This window comes from Thalassophryne amazonica, chromosome 1 (assembly GCF_902500255.1).
Source record: "Thalassophryne amazonica chromosome 1, fThaAma1.1, whole genome shotgun sequence".
NCBI classification, from domain to species: Eukaryota; Metazoa; Chordata; class Actinopteri; order Batrachoidiformes; family Batrachoididae; genus Thalassophryne; species Thalassophryne amazonica.
In genome coordinates this window covers 128528852-128542801 of record NC_047103.1, presented here as the reverse complement: position 1 = coordinate 128542801, position 13950 = coordinate 128528852, and the positions used below count along the sequence as shown (strand labels likewise).

The window sequence follows — 13950 nt, the reverse complement described above, 5'->3', positions numbered from 1 at the left end:
GGCTTACTTGTAGTTCCTAGGGTTTGTAAGAGTAGAATGGGAGGCAGAGCCTTCAGCTTTCAGGCTCCTCTCCTGTGGAACCAGCTCCCAATTCAGATCAGGGAGACAGACACCCTCTCTACTTTTAAGATTAGGCTTAAAACTTTCCTTTTTGCTAAAGCTTATAGTTAGGGCTGGATCAGGTGACCCTGAACCATCCCTTAGTTATGCTGCTATAGACTTAGACTGCTGGGGGTTTCCCATGATGCACTGAGTGTTTCTTTCTCTTTTTGCTCTGTATGCACCACTCTGCATTTAATCATTAGTGATTGATCTCTGCTCCCCTCCACAGCATGTCTTTTTCCTGGTTCTCTCCCTCAGCCCCAACCAGTCCCAGCAGAAGACTGCCCCTCCCTGAGCCTGGTTCTGCTGGAGGTTTCTTCATGTTAAAAGGGAGTTTTTCCTTCCCACTGTTGCCAAGTGCTTGCTCACAGGGGGTTGTTTTGACCATTGAGGTTTTTCCGTAATTATTGTATGGCCTTGCCTTACAATATAAGGCGCCTTGGGGCAACTGTTTGTTGTGATTTGGCGCTATATAAATAAAATTGATTTGATGTATTATTAATTACTCTGTTTTCAGGGGGTTTTATTTGTAGTAGTTGAAGGCTGCATGTTGCCTTGTACCATCACTGAACGTTATAAACCTCCTGGCCCTGTCACACCTTGATGATTTAGCCTGCATATGCTGATCTATAAAAAATACGGCAATATGCTGGCATAGGTCTAGTAAGTTGCGACGTATGTTTTGCATAAATTAAGAGCATGCTGAAGCATGCTGGTATACACCATAGTACGGTGAGACCGTACACATGCCAGCATATGGCTCATACGTCATAAGTTGTAGTTAAGTTATGCGACTGTTGGCACACGTTACTTGTACGTTACTCGTAAGTTGAAATACGTTGAGATAATGTCTAGCGTACCCAAAATGTATTTCTAGCCTATGAGTAACTTGCTTTGAACCTATGTGTAACGTATATCGAACTTATCTCCAAAGAATATTGACGTATGTAGAGGTATGCGATGTGTTCTGGACGACCACAGAACTTACTGAACGTGTCTGTTGGAAACAGTGTCAGCTACCATATAATGGCGCACTGGCAGTATTTTTGATACGTGGGCATACGCTGGGTAAATCGTCATGGTGTGACAGCTGCATAACTTATTCGAAATAGCCAGAGTATTCGCCACATTTTTCATAATTTGGCATACGCTGGCTAAATAATCAAGGTGTGACAGGCCCACCACCATCTGATGAGCACCAGATCAGACCTCACTGTTCAGGCTCCCTTCTGTTATCTGCTATTTATTTAATACTGTGCAAAGGTTAAATAAACACAGCTGTCCTCTGTGGAATCCAGCAGCATTTTTGGCTTCTCCTGCAAACGTACTGTTATCCATAGTTTGAATAACACTCCAGTCTTCAAGTAATAATCCCAGAATGGTCAGTCGTCTGACCTAAAGAGAAACTGGGCTACATTTTGCAAAGCAATATCGCTCTTATACAAGAGTAAGTGCAGCATGCAAAGTAAATCACTGTTAAAATGTATATATGATGAAAAGAGATGCTCTCTCACCATCAGTCCCTGTAACACACAAACAGTACTAATCCAGTTGGCGTTGACCTTGTTTGACCTTTACTTTGGAGACCAAGCATTCAACACAAACTATTCCATTCATCATCCTATTAGCTCAACCAATAATTTGCATCTTTGTTTATAAACCAAAACTGAAGTAACTTGTAAAAACTGAAATTGACCTATATCACAAATGTTTGGTTTTTACTCATGACATTCAGTCATAAATTGTCCAACCTATACCTTTTTGGAATGTTTATGATCCAACAAGTAATATGGCATACTTTTCAATACGACTGCACCATTTTTAAATGTTGACTTCTGTGTAATTCTTCACTGACCCCTACCTGGCAACAGCAGCTGCTCTGAGAAGGCTATCATACATTTTTGTGTATGTCATGGAAAACTGAGGCTGAATTGTGTTTAGTCTCCTTAAGACATACCCAAAGGATGGCCCATGGACTAGATGAGATATAATGCAAAATAACTCCCATAGTATGTGTTACTAGTACAAATGAAGGAAAAAAACAACACCTGAATATTTAATCCTTAAAGCTGCAGCATATTTTAGCCAACAGTATGTTCATTTTGTTAGAAATAGGCCAAAGCATCAGTTTGTATCACAAAAAAAGGAAGAAGGAGCATCAAATAGCATTTGTAACTTTACAACGCTGATTCTTTTGTCTACCGCATCAGTTTCATCTGTTCATTTTTTAATCCAGGCCCATCTTCAACATCATTCACATATATATCACAAATATACCTAAATGCTAAATCTGTCTGCCAGTGAGGACAGGTTACGTCTTCCTATGTGCCTAAAAAATTAAACATACGAAGAATTGTTTGGGTTGTAACTAACTATTCTTTTGATAATCCATTAATTGATGTATTATTTTTCTGATTAGTTGATTAGCTGTCCATAAAATCTCAATCAAATGGTGAAAAATGTTGATCAATGTTATCCAGAGCCCAAGATGACACTTTCAAATCTCTTGTTTTGGCCACAGGCCATAGATATTCAGTTTACTGCTAGATAGGAGTAAAGCAGCTGGTGAAGTAATCCTAAATATGTTCACATTTAAGAAGTTAAAAGCAAATTTTCCTATTTATTTTCATTTATATAGTGCCAAATAACAAAGATGCCTCAAGGTGCTTCACACAAGTAAGGTCTAACCTTACCAACCCCTCAAAGAATTGGTATCAAATTCAAAGAAGTGGTATCGAATTCTTTGATACCAATCAAAGAATTTAAATTTTTTAATGACTCAAAATGATTATCAATTAATTAAAAAGTTGATAATAAAAAGATTAACTGAATAATTGTTGCAGTTCTATCACTTGGATGAAACATGTCACCTTAATTCTTATGAATTCAGAAGTGAGTATTGACCTCTATAACTGTTAACTATCAAGGCTTTTAAAAAAACAATACGTTTACCAAACAAAATTTATAGGAACAAACTTGACTGGTCAATGTGCCCACATATGCGAAAACTAAACCAACACGTGAACAAATATGTTGGATGTAGTGTAAATTGCCTTTGCTTTTAGTGAAGTAGTGGAAAGAGAGTCACCTGGTTTTAAACAGGTAAATGTGAATAATCTGTGTGATATTTCAGAAAAGAATTAATTTATAAGCTCACAACAAAGCTAACTTTTTAAGCAGCCATCAGAAGCAGGGTTTCCTCTTTTAGTATAATGCTAAGACCCCCGTTACACAGGCACGGAGTCTGTTCTGCATCCCTTGTGTGGGCAAAAAAATCAGGGAAATGCCACAGGATGCTGAAGGGATGCAGAGTGCACACCGAGGTCTTACAAGGCACGCTCAATGGTTGCACACTGGATGCTATGTTTGCTGTGAAGTATGGAGCATGCACCCAACAAACGCAGAAGAGTCTCCAAGGTTGGAGGACATTCAAATGATGTGCAGGCAATGTACAGATGATGCCATGATTGCCCAACAGATGCTGAATGAATGCACAGTGATCGCGGCTTGTTTGGCTGCCAAATAGGGCTGAAATGATTAGTCAAGTAACTAAAATAATTCAATTACAAAAAATGTTCGTGGCAAATTCTGTGCCTCGAAGCTTTGTTTAACATTGTAGTACATATGCCAGGTCTGTCTGTGGTGCTGTAACGTCCCCAGAAAAAAACAAAAAACAGAAGAAGACTAGGGCATGCCCATAAACCCACCCTGCTTAGAGTGCCACTCTCACTGGACCGCCATCTCTGCTATTTTAGCATTGTGGGATAGCTCGCCCACAGATTAAGCTCGCCGGACTACTTTCGCCACCCTGCTCAGCGTGCCGCTCTCGTTGGAGCAACAACACACAGAATGTGTCTCTTCCCAGATAGATCTCTTTCAATGCAGCTTCTTGTTCTAACTTTAACATGAAGTTAACACCCAAGTCTTTCATCGCCAACTGTAAATGGTAATCAAACCATTCCAATCGTATCTTTCTGAACTCTTCTGCATCAAACTCCATTGTGTCAATGTTTACAATGTGCTTGAGCAATAACAGGTGATGGTGCTGATTAGCACCTAAAGCTACTGCTTTCCAACGTGACACACAGAGTAAAATTAAGCCATTTAAGAGAAAGAGGGTCCACGCTGATCATCTAAAATAGACTGTGCATTTAAAGCAAAGCTGTGTGTTTGTCTATTTTTAAAAAACACACGGTCTGCTCGACGTGGGGAGTGACTATTGACTGGGTGGCCGGCTGCTGTCTCTCTCTCTCTGCCCGGTGTGAGAGGCTGGGTGAGTCACAGCTCCATCTCCGGCTACACTGACAAACAGTTTCTGAAAGATCCTCTCAGCAAAAGTCCACTCTTTCTTCTGTTTTGCTCAGACTCGCACTGAGTGTTTTACTTTTTAATTTTCTCTTTTTTTGGGCAACACACAACACTTCACAAACATGGTAGCTTAAATAAAATAATAACAATAAAAACTGACTGCGAGGCTTGCATGTTCAGCCTCCAGCTGAAATGCATCTGCTGAATTGCAGAGAAAGAGTAATAAAAAAAAAAAAACTCAGGGACCCAGTCCACCAACCTTAAATAAATTTTACACGTTGGAAAAAAAAAAAAAAAAACAGAAACCACATCCCACTGCCATTTCAGCAAAATGTCAAGATTTTGGCACAGCTATTTTGCTATTTATGTACAAATAAAGCTTTTTGCATGGGAGCTTTCAGGTTGTGAGGATTTTTGCTTTGATATTTGTCTCATTTTTGATCCGGCACACCTTTTTTACACTTTTTCGATGTGCGTGTCTCTTCTGATTTACAAAAATTTTGGTGCAGAGACACTGTGCCATTGCTTAGGGAGAGCCTTAGACTACTGATGTTTAAAAACGCAAAAGGACTTTTGCTCGATTAATCGCCAGAATAATCGATAAAATACTCGATTACTAACATAATCGATAACTGCAGCTCTACTGCCAACCAACATTTTCTGCTGCCAACATGTGAAAATAGCTTAATGTCATCTGGCAAACTACAAATAATTACAGGACAAAACAAACATGCAACCACCGAGAAAGTTCTCTGTCTGATGCCTGTTCAAAGTTGCACACAACTTCCCGATGGACTCACCGGACATCAACCGACAAGGAACACATTTTATGACCAAGAAAGGGATGTGTACAGGGCAAAAACGGACACAAACGGGTTAGTTATTTGCGATTTATCTTTTATTTGTGATCAGACATTTTATTGAAATAGGCGTCCTGAAGAACGGAATATTGGTCGTGTTCATGCATCCGCCCATCTCCTCTGCAGTACAGTAATTAAACTGGCAGCACTTTGGACATTCTGACTCGACAAGGCAAACATTTTTATTGGGATTAGTCTGTTCCAGTGTTGCGCATTGTCGGTGCATGCATTAACGTGCAGCTTTGTAACAAGGCGAAAGAGCTGCACACAACATGGATTGCAGATTTTCAGTGTGGAATTACAATGTGACAATACCAGATTCAAAAAAGTGTAAGTTTGAGTATGGATTTGTAGTTGACTGGACATTATGAAAGACTGATGGGTCAAATTTGAAATATTCAAAGCTACAAATGTCATAAAAGGGCCTGGAAGTCTTTCCACCATTTCTTGGGGATAAGGTAAATTTCATAGAAGCACACCAGCAACGCACGAGGTTCAATCAAACTGTGAATATTAAAGAAGATAAAATGATGATCGACCTTCTCGACACAAAATGGCAATTAGTGCACAGAACGCAACCAACACTGGTCTCCATGAACAAGTCAGTGTTTCCCTTATCAGCCAACTAGAACTCCTGTCAGGCCTGAAATATTTTGTTAATTACATCAATGACAAATAACACTGATAGAGTAACTAAAAAAGCAAGACCCTTCGGCTGCTCCCTTGTTTGCACTCTGGGTCACCACAGCAAATCCAAGGTGGATTTGCATGCTGAATTGGCACAAGTTTTACGCCGGATGCCTTTCCTGATGTGGCAGGGGTGGGATTTGAACCGGGAACCTTCTGCACTGAAACCAAGTGCATAACCACTTGGCCACCACCCCTGCTGATAGAGTAACTAAAAACATCACCAAATATCCATTATGATGTTCATAATTATTTTTTTTGTCACATCAGCACTGCTTTTATTCTGGGTTTCTGTAGCTTCTGTAGCTTTTGTTTAAGTGATTTGACAGTGTATAAATTGACTTTTTTTTTTAATTACTGATGGTCAACTGGCAGAAGTACTATGTTAAAAACTCTCATTAAATAGACTGCTGTCTGCATCAAAAGTTAGACAGAACTTTTAACAAAAGATGTCACATGTCAGAATCTGACATCTGCTCGATGGATTTAGACTTCTGTCAACATAATAAAAGTCATTATCCTGGAGACGTCTTTTTTTCATTAAATGCTCACTCACTGCTGTTGAGATCCACTTGTGCTGTTAAAACTCCTTCTCAGTAACTCTTGTTTCACACTAGACATCTGTGCTGTGAAAGGCCAAGTGTCACTAAAAAAAACATAAGCTTTGTGATTCTTAACGCAGGGGCTGCAAAATGTGAAGATACGCATCCCCTGGAGACAAGATTGCCTTCATACATTAAAGCTAAAAAATCTTCCAAATTACCTGTCTCTCTTTCCACTACTATTCCACTATGACTCTCCCTTGCCCCGCACACTTCGTGGACTGCACCTCCAGAGGCTTGCACGGAGCGTCTTCTCCTCCATACCTCCCCTCCCTCCTCCTCCTCCCGCTGCTCCATCTCCCCATCACCACTGCTGGTTCTCAACCCTGTAATTGAGAATTCTCTAAAATTTGTTGTTTGACATGAAATGTGCGACAAAAGCAACCAGTGGCACTGCAATAAATGCTCAAATTAATGATGATTACTTGTGAATTACAGTAATCCTAGTTTAAGACATTTTATGTTAGGATTGTCAAATCTTTTTTAAGAAAACCATCAAAATATGTCGTCAAACGGCATTAGTTTGGAACCTTGTAAGGATGAACCTTGTGGGGATGTAGCCCCTCCACCTTGTCCAGGGATGCTGGTGCTGCTGGAGCTGGCTGCTGCTGCTGACACGAGCCCATTTGCTTCACTGCTGGATGACTCCACTCCTTCCTCCTCTGCTTTTGGAGCTACTTCTTTTCTTGGCTCTACCTCCTGATAAGAGAAGCAAGAACTTTCAATTTAATGGCACAGATATCTACTTTAAACCGGATGTAAGTGCATATGTCTGACTCATGACCAAACACAACTGGAAATGACTTTAGTTTTGGCCAATTCAAAGTGACATTAATTTTACAGATTGAATATTATCCATGACAGACACCAGCATGTATTTCTTTTGTGCATTACCTTGTCATTTTTCTGTTTGAAAATCAGCTTTATATTTTAACAAAGCCCCAGTGTTATACAGATTAGGGAGCAAATAAAACCCTTTTCTGGCCATTATTACTTGCATATGGCTCAAGCAGTTGGCACAAGTGACACATGACCACTGTATCACTCAGAGAACATAATCAGAAAGAGCCAACATATTCCAGTCTCTAATCCTCCCTCTCCCAGAATAGAACCATTATGTGCCCTTTACTTACTACTGAAATTCAGTGTTTTTAATTTGGGGCTTTTAAGGATTTTGTGACGCTAACCTGGCATCATTTACAGACTCATGTACTTTACCCATTGTTAGGATTGTTAGGATTTAATGTTCAATCTGATAAACTTTATTGTTCTTGTGCAAATATTTGCTCATTTTGAAATGGATGCCTGAAACACATTTCAAAAAGCTGGGACAGTGGTATGTTTACCACTGTGTTACATCACCTTTCCTTCTAACAACACTCAATAAGCGTTTGGGAAATGAGGACACTAATTGTGAGTGTAATGACTGGGTATAAAAGGAACATCCCCAAAAAGCTCAGCCGTTCACAAGCAAAGATGGGGCGAGGATCACCACTTTGTGAACAACTGCATGAAAACTAGTCCAACAGTTTAAGAACAATGTTTCTCAAAGTTCAATTGCAAGAAATTTAGGGATTCCATCATCTACAGTCCATAATATAATCAGAAGATTCAGAGAATCTGGAGAACCTTCTACATATAAGCGGCAAGGCCGAAAACCAACAGTGAATGCCCGCGACCTTCGATCCCTCAGGCAGCACTGCATTAAAAACCGAGTTTATCAGTTTGAACATTAAAAATCTTGTCTTTGTGGTGTATTCAACTGAATAGAGGTTGAAGAGGATTTTCAAATCATTGTATTCTGTTTTTATTTACATTTTACATAACGTCCCAACTTTAATGGAATTGGGGTTGTAAATTTTAAACAAATGTTGTGGTATATTTTGGCATAAAGCATCATTTTGCCCACATTGCTATAAGATTTACTTTGAAATGTGCATAATTTCAAATAAAACATTGCACAAACTGCTAATATTACCGAACATGGAACACACTAGCATAAGGAGGAATGTTGTGAAAGGCCGAAACAATTTACAGTTGATTTAAGCTGAAACTCTGGACACCAGCTGCTCTGAACAAAGTTATGTTTGCAGCAGAAGTTACCATGATGACGTAGCCAGGTTAAAAGAAAGGTTCATGTTGCTGATAATCGTGGCTTTAGGCTCAACATACCTCACTGACCCACTGGCCGTGCAAGGTAGTACACCTGGCAGGATCAGAAACCCAAACCTTTGCACATCCGAACTACACCTACTCACCTGAATGGGTGAAAGCTGAGCACCAGTGAGTACAGATCTGCAGGATGGTTCCTCGCTTGTGACTGAGCTGTGGCTCTGCTGCTCACAGCTGCTGTCTCCCACAGAATCCATCGACGCTCCCTGCACAGCTGGAGCAGCTGCCTCCGTCCCTGATGTTTGTGATGAGCTGGAACCGGCAGACGTGTCTGCAGTGACGGGTCCTGCATGAACTACACTTCCAGCAACATCTCCAGGCACAGCTGCAGTCTCAGAAGCATCTGATGTTTTTGCAGCTACACCTTCGGCAGCACTAATTCCAGCCCATGCAGCTCCAGTTCCAGCCTCGTCAGTCTCAGTTACAGGCAGAGCACTTGCTGAAGAACCTGTGGGTTCGATTCCAGCTCTATTCTGCCCCTGTGGCTCCATTTTCAAAGCATCATGTGTAGCAACTCTTGTAGTGCTGGATAATTCTGAAATTTGCTGTAGAGCATGTGGCGGCTCGCCGTGCTGTCCTGCTGTCTCCTCATCCTCATCTGAGTCTATGTGCAGCATGGCATTGAGCCGTGTGTCTGTAGGGAAGCTGGAGCGAAGTTTTGGCAACTGTCCTGCAAAAGGTCGGTCCCCAGGACTCCTAGCAGCCTCAATAGCATCAAGGTAGTCATTCAATGACACCTGCCGGTGGGTGTGGCCACCCATAGCAACAGGAGCCAGATCATCCTCTCCCATCTGCCCAGGTTCCCGCCACACACTGTCATCACCATAGTAACAAGCACCATTGACTAGCAGGGAGCCTTCGTCTGACCCCACAGGGGAGAACCCACATGTGAGGCGTGAGGACGAGGAGGGATGAGGAAGATCCTCATCGTCAGAAGGACTGCCAGGGTCTCCGTTCACGGCACTCCCTAAGATTACCGCATCTGGGGAGGCTTCTGAGGAAGAGTGGGGAAGGACAAGGAGAGGTGAATAAAGCTGGAGTGATGATGAGAGGAAGAAAAATGTTTCTGTACCAGTGGAATGCGTTGCTGTGAAAACACACACCTTCATGTCCGGCGGAGGTGATGTCCACTCTGAAGGTGAGCTGCCCGCTCACGTGGTCTGTAGGGAGACGTCGACAGAGGCTGTAGCTGACTGGGTGATCACTGCACACACATAACAGGTACGTTTGTCCTGACAAACAGCAGGTCTTTACCTGATACAGGCAGTACTGCAGTTTGAAAGTGGCACGGTACTCAAAATGTGGTCTTAGCTTCACACAGATCAAAGGAGTATACAAGATTAATGTGATATCATGATATTAAATATTATTATCAAACAAACCAGATGACCATGGCTAGAGTATGAAGGCAACCTAATGACCAAAAACATGCTTTAAAAGAAGAGAAAATACATCGAACATAACTGTGCACCAACAGGAACCCCACCTACAGGAAGTCAGGTCTGGTCACATGTGCTGGTGCCGTGCATCGCTGCATCCTATGACAGAGCCGTCCTCGGTCTTGGAGGACAAACACTCAGGCACACGACCAGTCCATCCCCACCTTTCTAAAGTAACCATCAATCTACCACAGTCAAGTTAAAAATAGTGCCTGCGTGGCCTTCTCTAGCCAATGGGGTCATTGAAACACTGAGGCACCTGTGTGCTGGATCACGCACAAACATGCCACACGGCCAAAATGTCGTAGCTGACACTCCCTCACAATGCAAGTGATGCTCCTCACCTGAGTCTCCTGAGGTAACCATATTTGACACAAAAGTCATACTAGCGGATCCCAAGGATCTTTCGAAGAGACCTCTCATACCAAAGACATCCAGTTGTCCCCTTTGGTCACTGGTTATCAACCAAGTCGTACAACCAACCAGGGCCTTAAAAATTAAAGAGTAATGCGGTGGCTCAGTGGTGAGCACCTCTTGCTTCACAGCAAGAAGGTCTCAGGTTTGTTTCCACACATGCCCAGTTCCTTTCTTTGTGGAGTTTGTATGTTCTCCCTGTGTTTGTGTGTGTGTCCTCCTACAATCAAAAAAAAAAAACTTGGGCGTTTGTTCTCCTACAGCATCGCAAATGCCTCAGTCAAAAGACCTAACTGACTCCAAAAGCTCTTCATAGCCATCTCCCAATCTCATTGGCCGAGTACCCAGAGACATGAAAGTCACAGCCAAGATAAGCAAATGTCTCGACAAGTTCAACATTTTCACAGCATGAACATACACTTCTAATGGCTGAGTCCAGGAAGTCATTGAAAACCTACTCTTTTACCCAATCCCAATATCCTTTACCCTACCACCTCGCCCTTTACCATCATACATGCAAAATGAAGGGGAAAGGGCGAAATGGTGGGGCAAAGGGAGAGCATTCTGATTTGAGCTGTAGTCTTAATCAAGGACAATAGCAAACCCAGGCACTCCTATTTCTCACTCAGCTTCGCAAGTGCTGCAATCACGGCATCCACTTGAGTCCGCAAAGATCCCAGCATCACCCATGAAGTAAAAGCCAGTAAACCTTTCCTCGTCATCAAAGACACTTACGTTTCCTCACTTCCTGCACTCTCTCCTACGAACAAAGAAAAAATGTGTAACTGTTACTTTTTTCATTCCAACTGCTACTTCCTGCCGTAGTGAAATACCTGAGCACATTATTCACAATCACATAAAAATGTGCGTTGCAAAGACATGCACCCGTGAGTATATATATGTGTATGTGTGTGTGTGTGTGTGTACTCACTCAGCTGTTGGCCCCTCTAGCAGTCGCTGTACTGGGATGATCAGCTGGCCCAAAAGCCGCTTGATGATTGGTCGGCTCTTAGCAAACTTGTCTTTCACTTCGATCTCCAACACGTCTGTCATCAGCGCCACAAACGTGTACTTCTACAGATTAAACAGTGAGAGTGGGGTTAGTGGGCTCAGTGACAAACACCAAGTCCCTTCGGGTTCTCCTTTTTTTTTTAACTTTTCACTGAGGGTTGCCACAGCAGATCAGAGATAGGTCTGCATGCTGATTTGGCACTAGTTTTATGCCGGATGCCCTTCCTCACACAACCCCACATTACATGGAGCATGGGCAGGTGTGGTTTTGAACCGGGAACCTTCTGATCAGTAACAAACAGAAGGACCAAAATAATTTTTTTTTTTTTTTTTTTTTTAACCATTGTTTTCCCAGAACACTTTGCACCAAACTTGGCACCCATATGTAGGTGGATTATGGAATTGTCCAGGTCAAATTAAATTTGTCAAACATCAATCATTGGGGTCAAGAGCATGTCTGCATGTGTTTGTTGGTTAGTTGGCCTGCTCCTCCCAGGTCCAGTTGCAGATTTCTGTGAAACCAGGTATGTCACTGAAGGAAGGCTCAGAAATCGCCCTGAACAAATTAATTTTGGCAAAAGTCAAGATCAAGGAATTTGATTTTCAACCTGATTTGTATCAAATGTAGCACACACTTAGTCAGATTACAGAGCTGCCCTTGCAAAAATCTTCTTTTAGCCCCCCAAAAAACACCATTCTGAAACTTTAATTGATAGTGGCCTATTTTTAACAAAAACATTTATAACCTAATGAGAATTAAACGTCACAATCATTATGTCTTTCAATTTCACTCTTTTTGCAAACTTTACACTTCTTTTGTGTTTTTCATAAGATTGCAACCACAGAAACTGTTGTTCCAGCACCCGTGCCGTAAACAATTCCACCTACAAATAAAATGTACCCAATATAATGTACCAAAATATACCCAGACATAAGATGTTTCGTAGCATTTTTTCGCCAGCTTAGTTTATTTTGTTCAACCGAGCACCCAGCTGACATCATGCTGCATTTCTTTAACCCATCACTATGTGCTTCTCAACATCCCTCATGCGGATCAAGGGAACCCCCCACATGATCTATGATATCGCTACCAAAGATAGGTCAGGGCATCTAATGGCTTGAATTTCTTCCCTTCAGGAGGAGAAATTTTAAACTATTTCCAGACAGCGCAAATTTTGATCATATTAGCAATATCACATTATGAACCCCTTTATTTAAATGCTAAGGAATAAAATAATAGTGGTGCCACAGAAAATTCTTTTTATGACTTAAATCTTAAAAAAATCCAGAGGCCATAGAACTTTAAATGAATAAAATTAAAATCATCTTTATTCGTAGGTGTGCTTTTCATGGCAGTGGTGCCGAAGGCTCCAGGCTTGTGTAACACAACTTGGACCACCTGTCAAATAGCAGACAAACCATTTTTAAGGCACATTCATATTTGATGTAGTCAATGTTCAATAAATAACATTTTCAGTTAAAAATGTTGTGTTTGTCTTATTTTGTGCAAACTTGCAAGTTGCTGACTTAATTTCATTTTGTGCTTACATCCATTGACACGTGTAAAATCCTCTTTAAAATATGACTTGTCTACAGCATATTACCTCCCACTGCTGTTTATGCAGTTATTACCTCTGCCAACAAAGTTGGGGGGGGTTACGTTTTTGCCTGTTTGCGAACAGCCTGGAACCCCTATTTTTTCATATATTGTTACAAAGTCTTTACTGAAGATTCATATCTTGATAGGCAAGAACTGATTCAATTTTCAAGGTCATAGGTCAAAGTCAGGAAAATTTGGAAAAATCCCTGTCCTTTAACATTGAACAAATTTTCAAAAATTCACAACTCTGTCAAAAAAAAAAAATCTAATTTGTTTCATATTTGAAAATTATGTGTAGGATGCGATCCTTTATCGGCTGACAAATTTTGATCTGGATCTGTTCCAGATTACAGATTTTGTGGCCATTTAAATTTAACATTGAAAACCTCATTTAATGTATATTTTACATGATATCTTAATCAAACATGCCTCAATCACGCTCATATTTGAAAGTGAGGTGCAGACTGACACTCACTATCACCTGACAAAGTTTGATCCAGAGCTCATCTGGATTGTGACTTTTGTGGACATTCACATTTAATGTTGAAAAGCCCATTTGGTGTACATTTTGCATTATATCTCAATCAAAAGTGCTTCAATCACTCTCGTTGGTCTGTTATGGATTTACCTCCACCACCAAAACTGGATGGAGGTTCCAATTTTATGTCTGTTTGTCTTCCAGTTATCAGTCGGAAACCAAGTGCCAAAAAGCAAAGACAAACTGTGCATAGCAGAGATAACCAATGTTCTGTGAA

The 13950-nt window shown here is 41.1% G+C and overlaps 1 protein-coding gene across 1 annotated transcript in view; it reads right to left on the bottom strand.

Moving 5' to 3' along the window:
• LOC117514139 (E3 ubiquitin-protein ligase HECW2-like) overlaps positions 1-13950 on the bottom strand; it is a 193652-nt gene that overhangs the window by 78942 nt on the left and 100760 nt on the right. The window contains exons 7-11 of the mRNA XM_034174480.1: positions 11516-11658; positions 9835-9935; positions 8818-9725; positions 7090-7258; positions 6721-6885 (exon numbers count right to left, since the gene is read on the bottom strand). Of these exons, the coding sequence (XP_034030371.1) occupies positions 6721-6885; positions 7090-7258; positions 8818-9725; positions 9835-9935; positions 11516-11658 (1486 nt within the window). The remainder of the gene's footprint in view (positions 1-6720; positions 6886-7089; positions 7259-8817; positions 9726-9834; positions 9936-11515; positions 11659-13950) is intronic.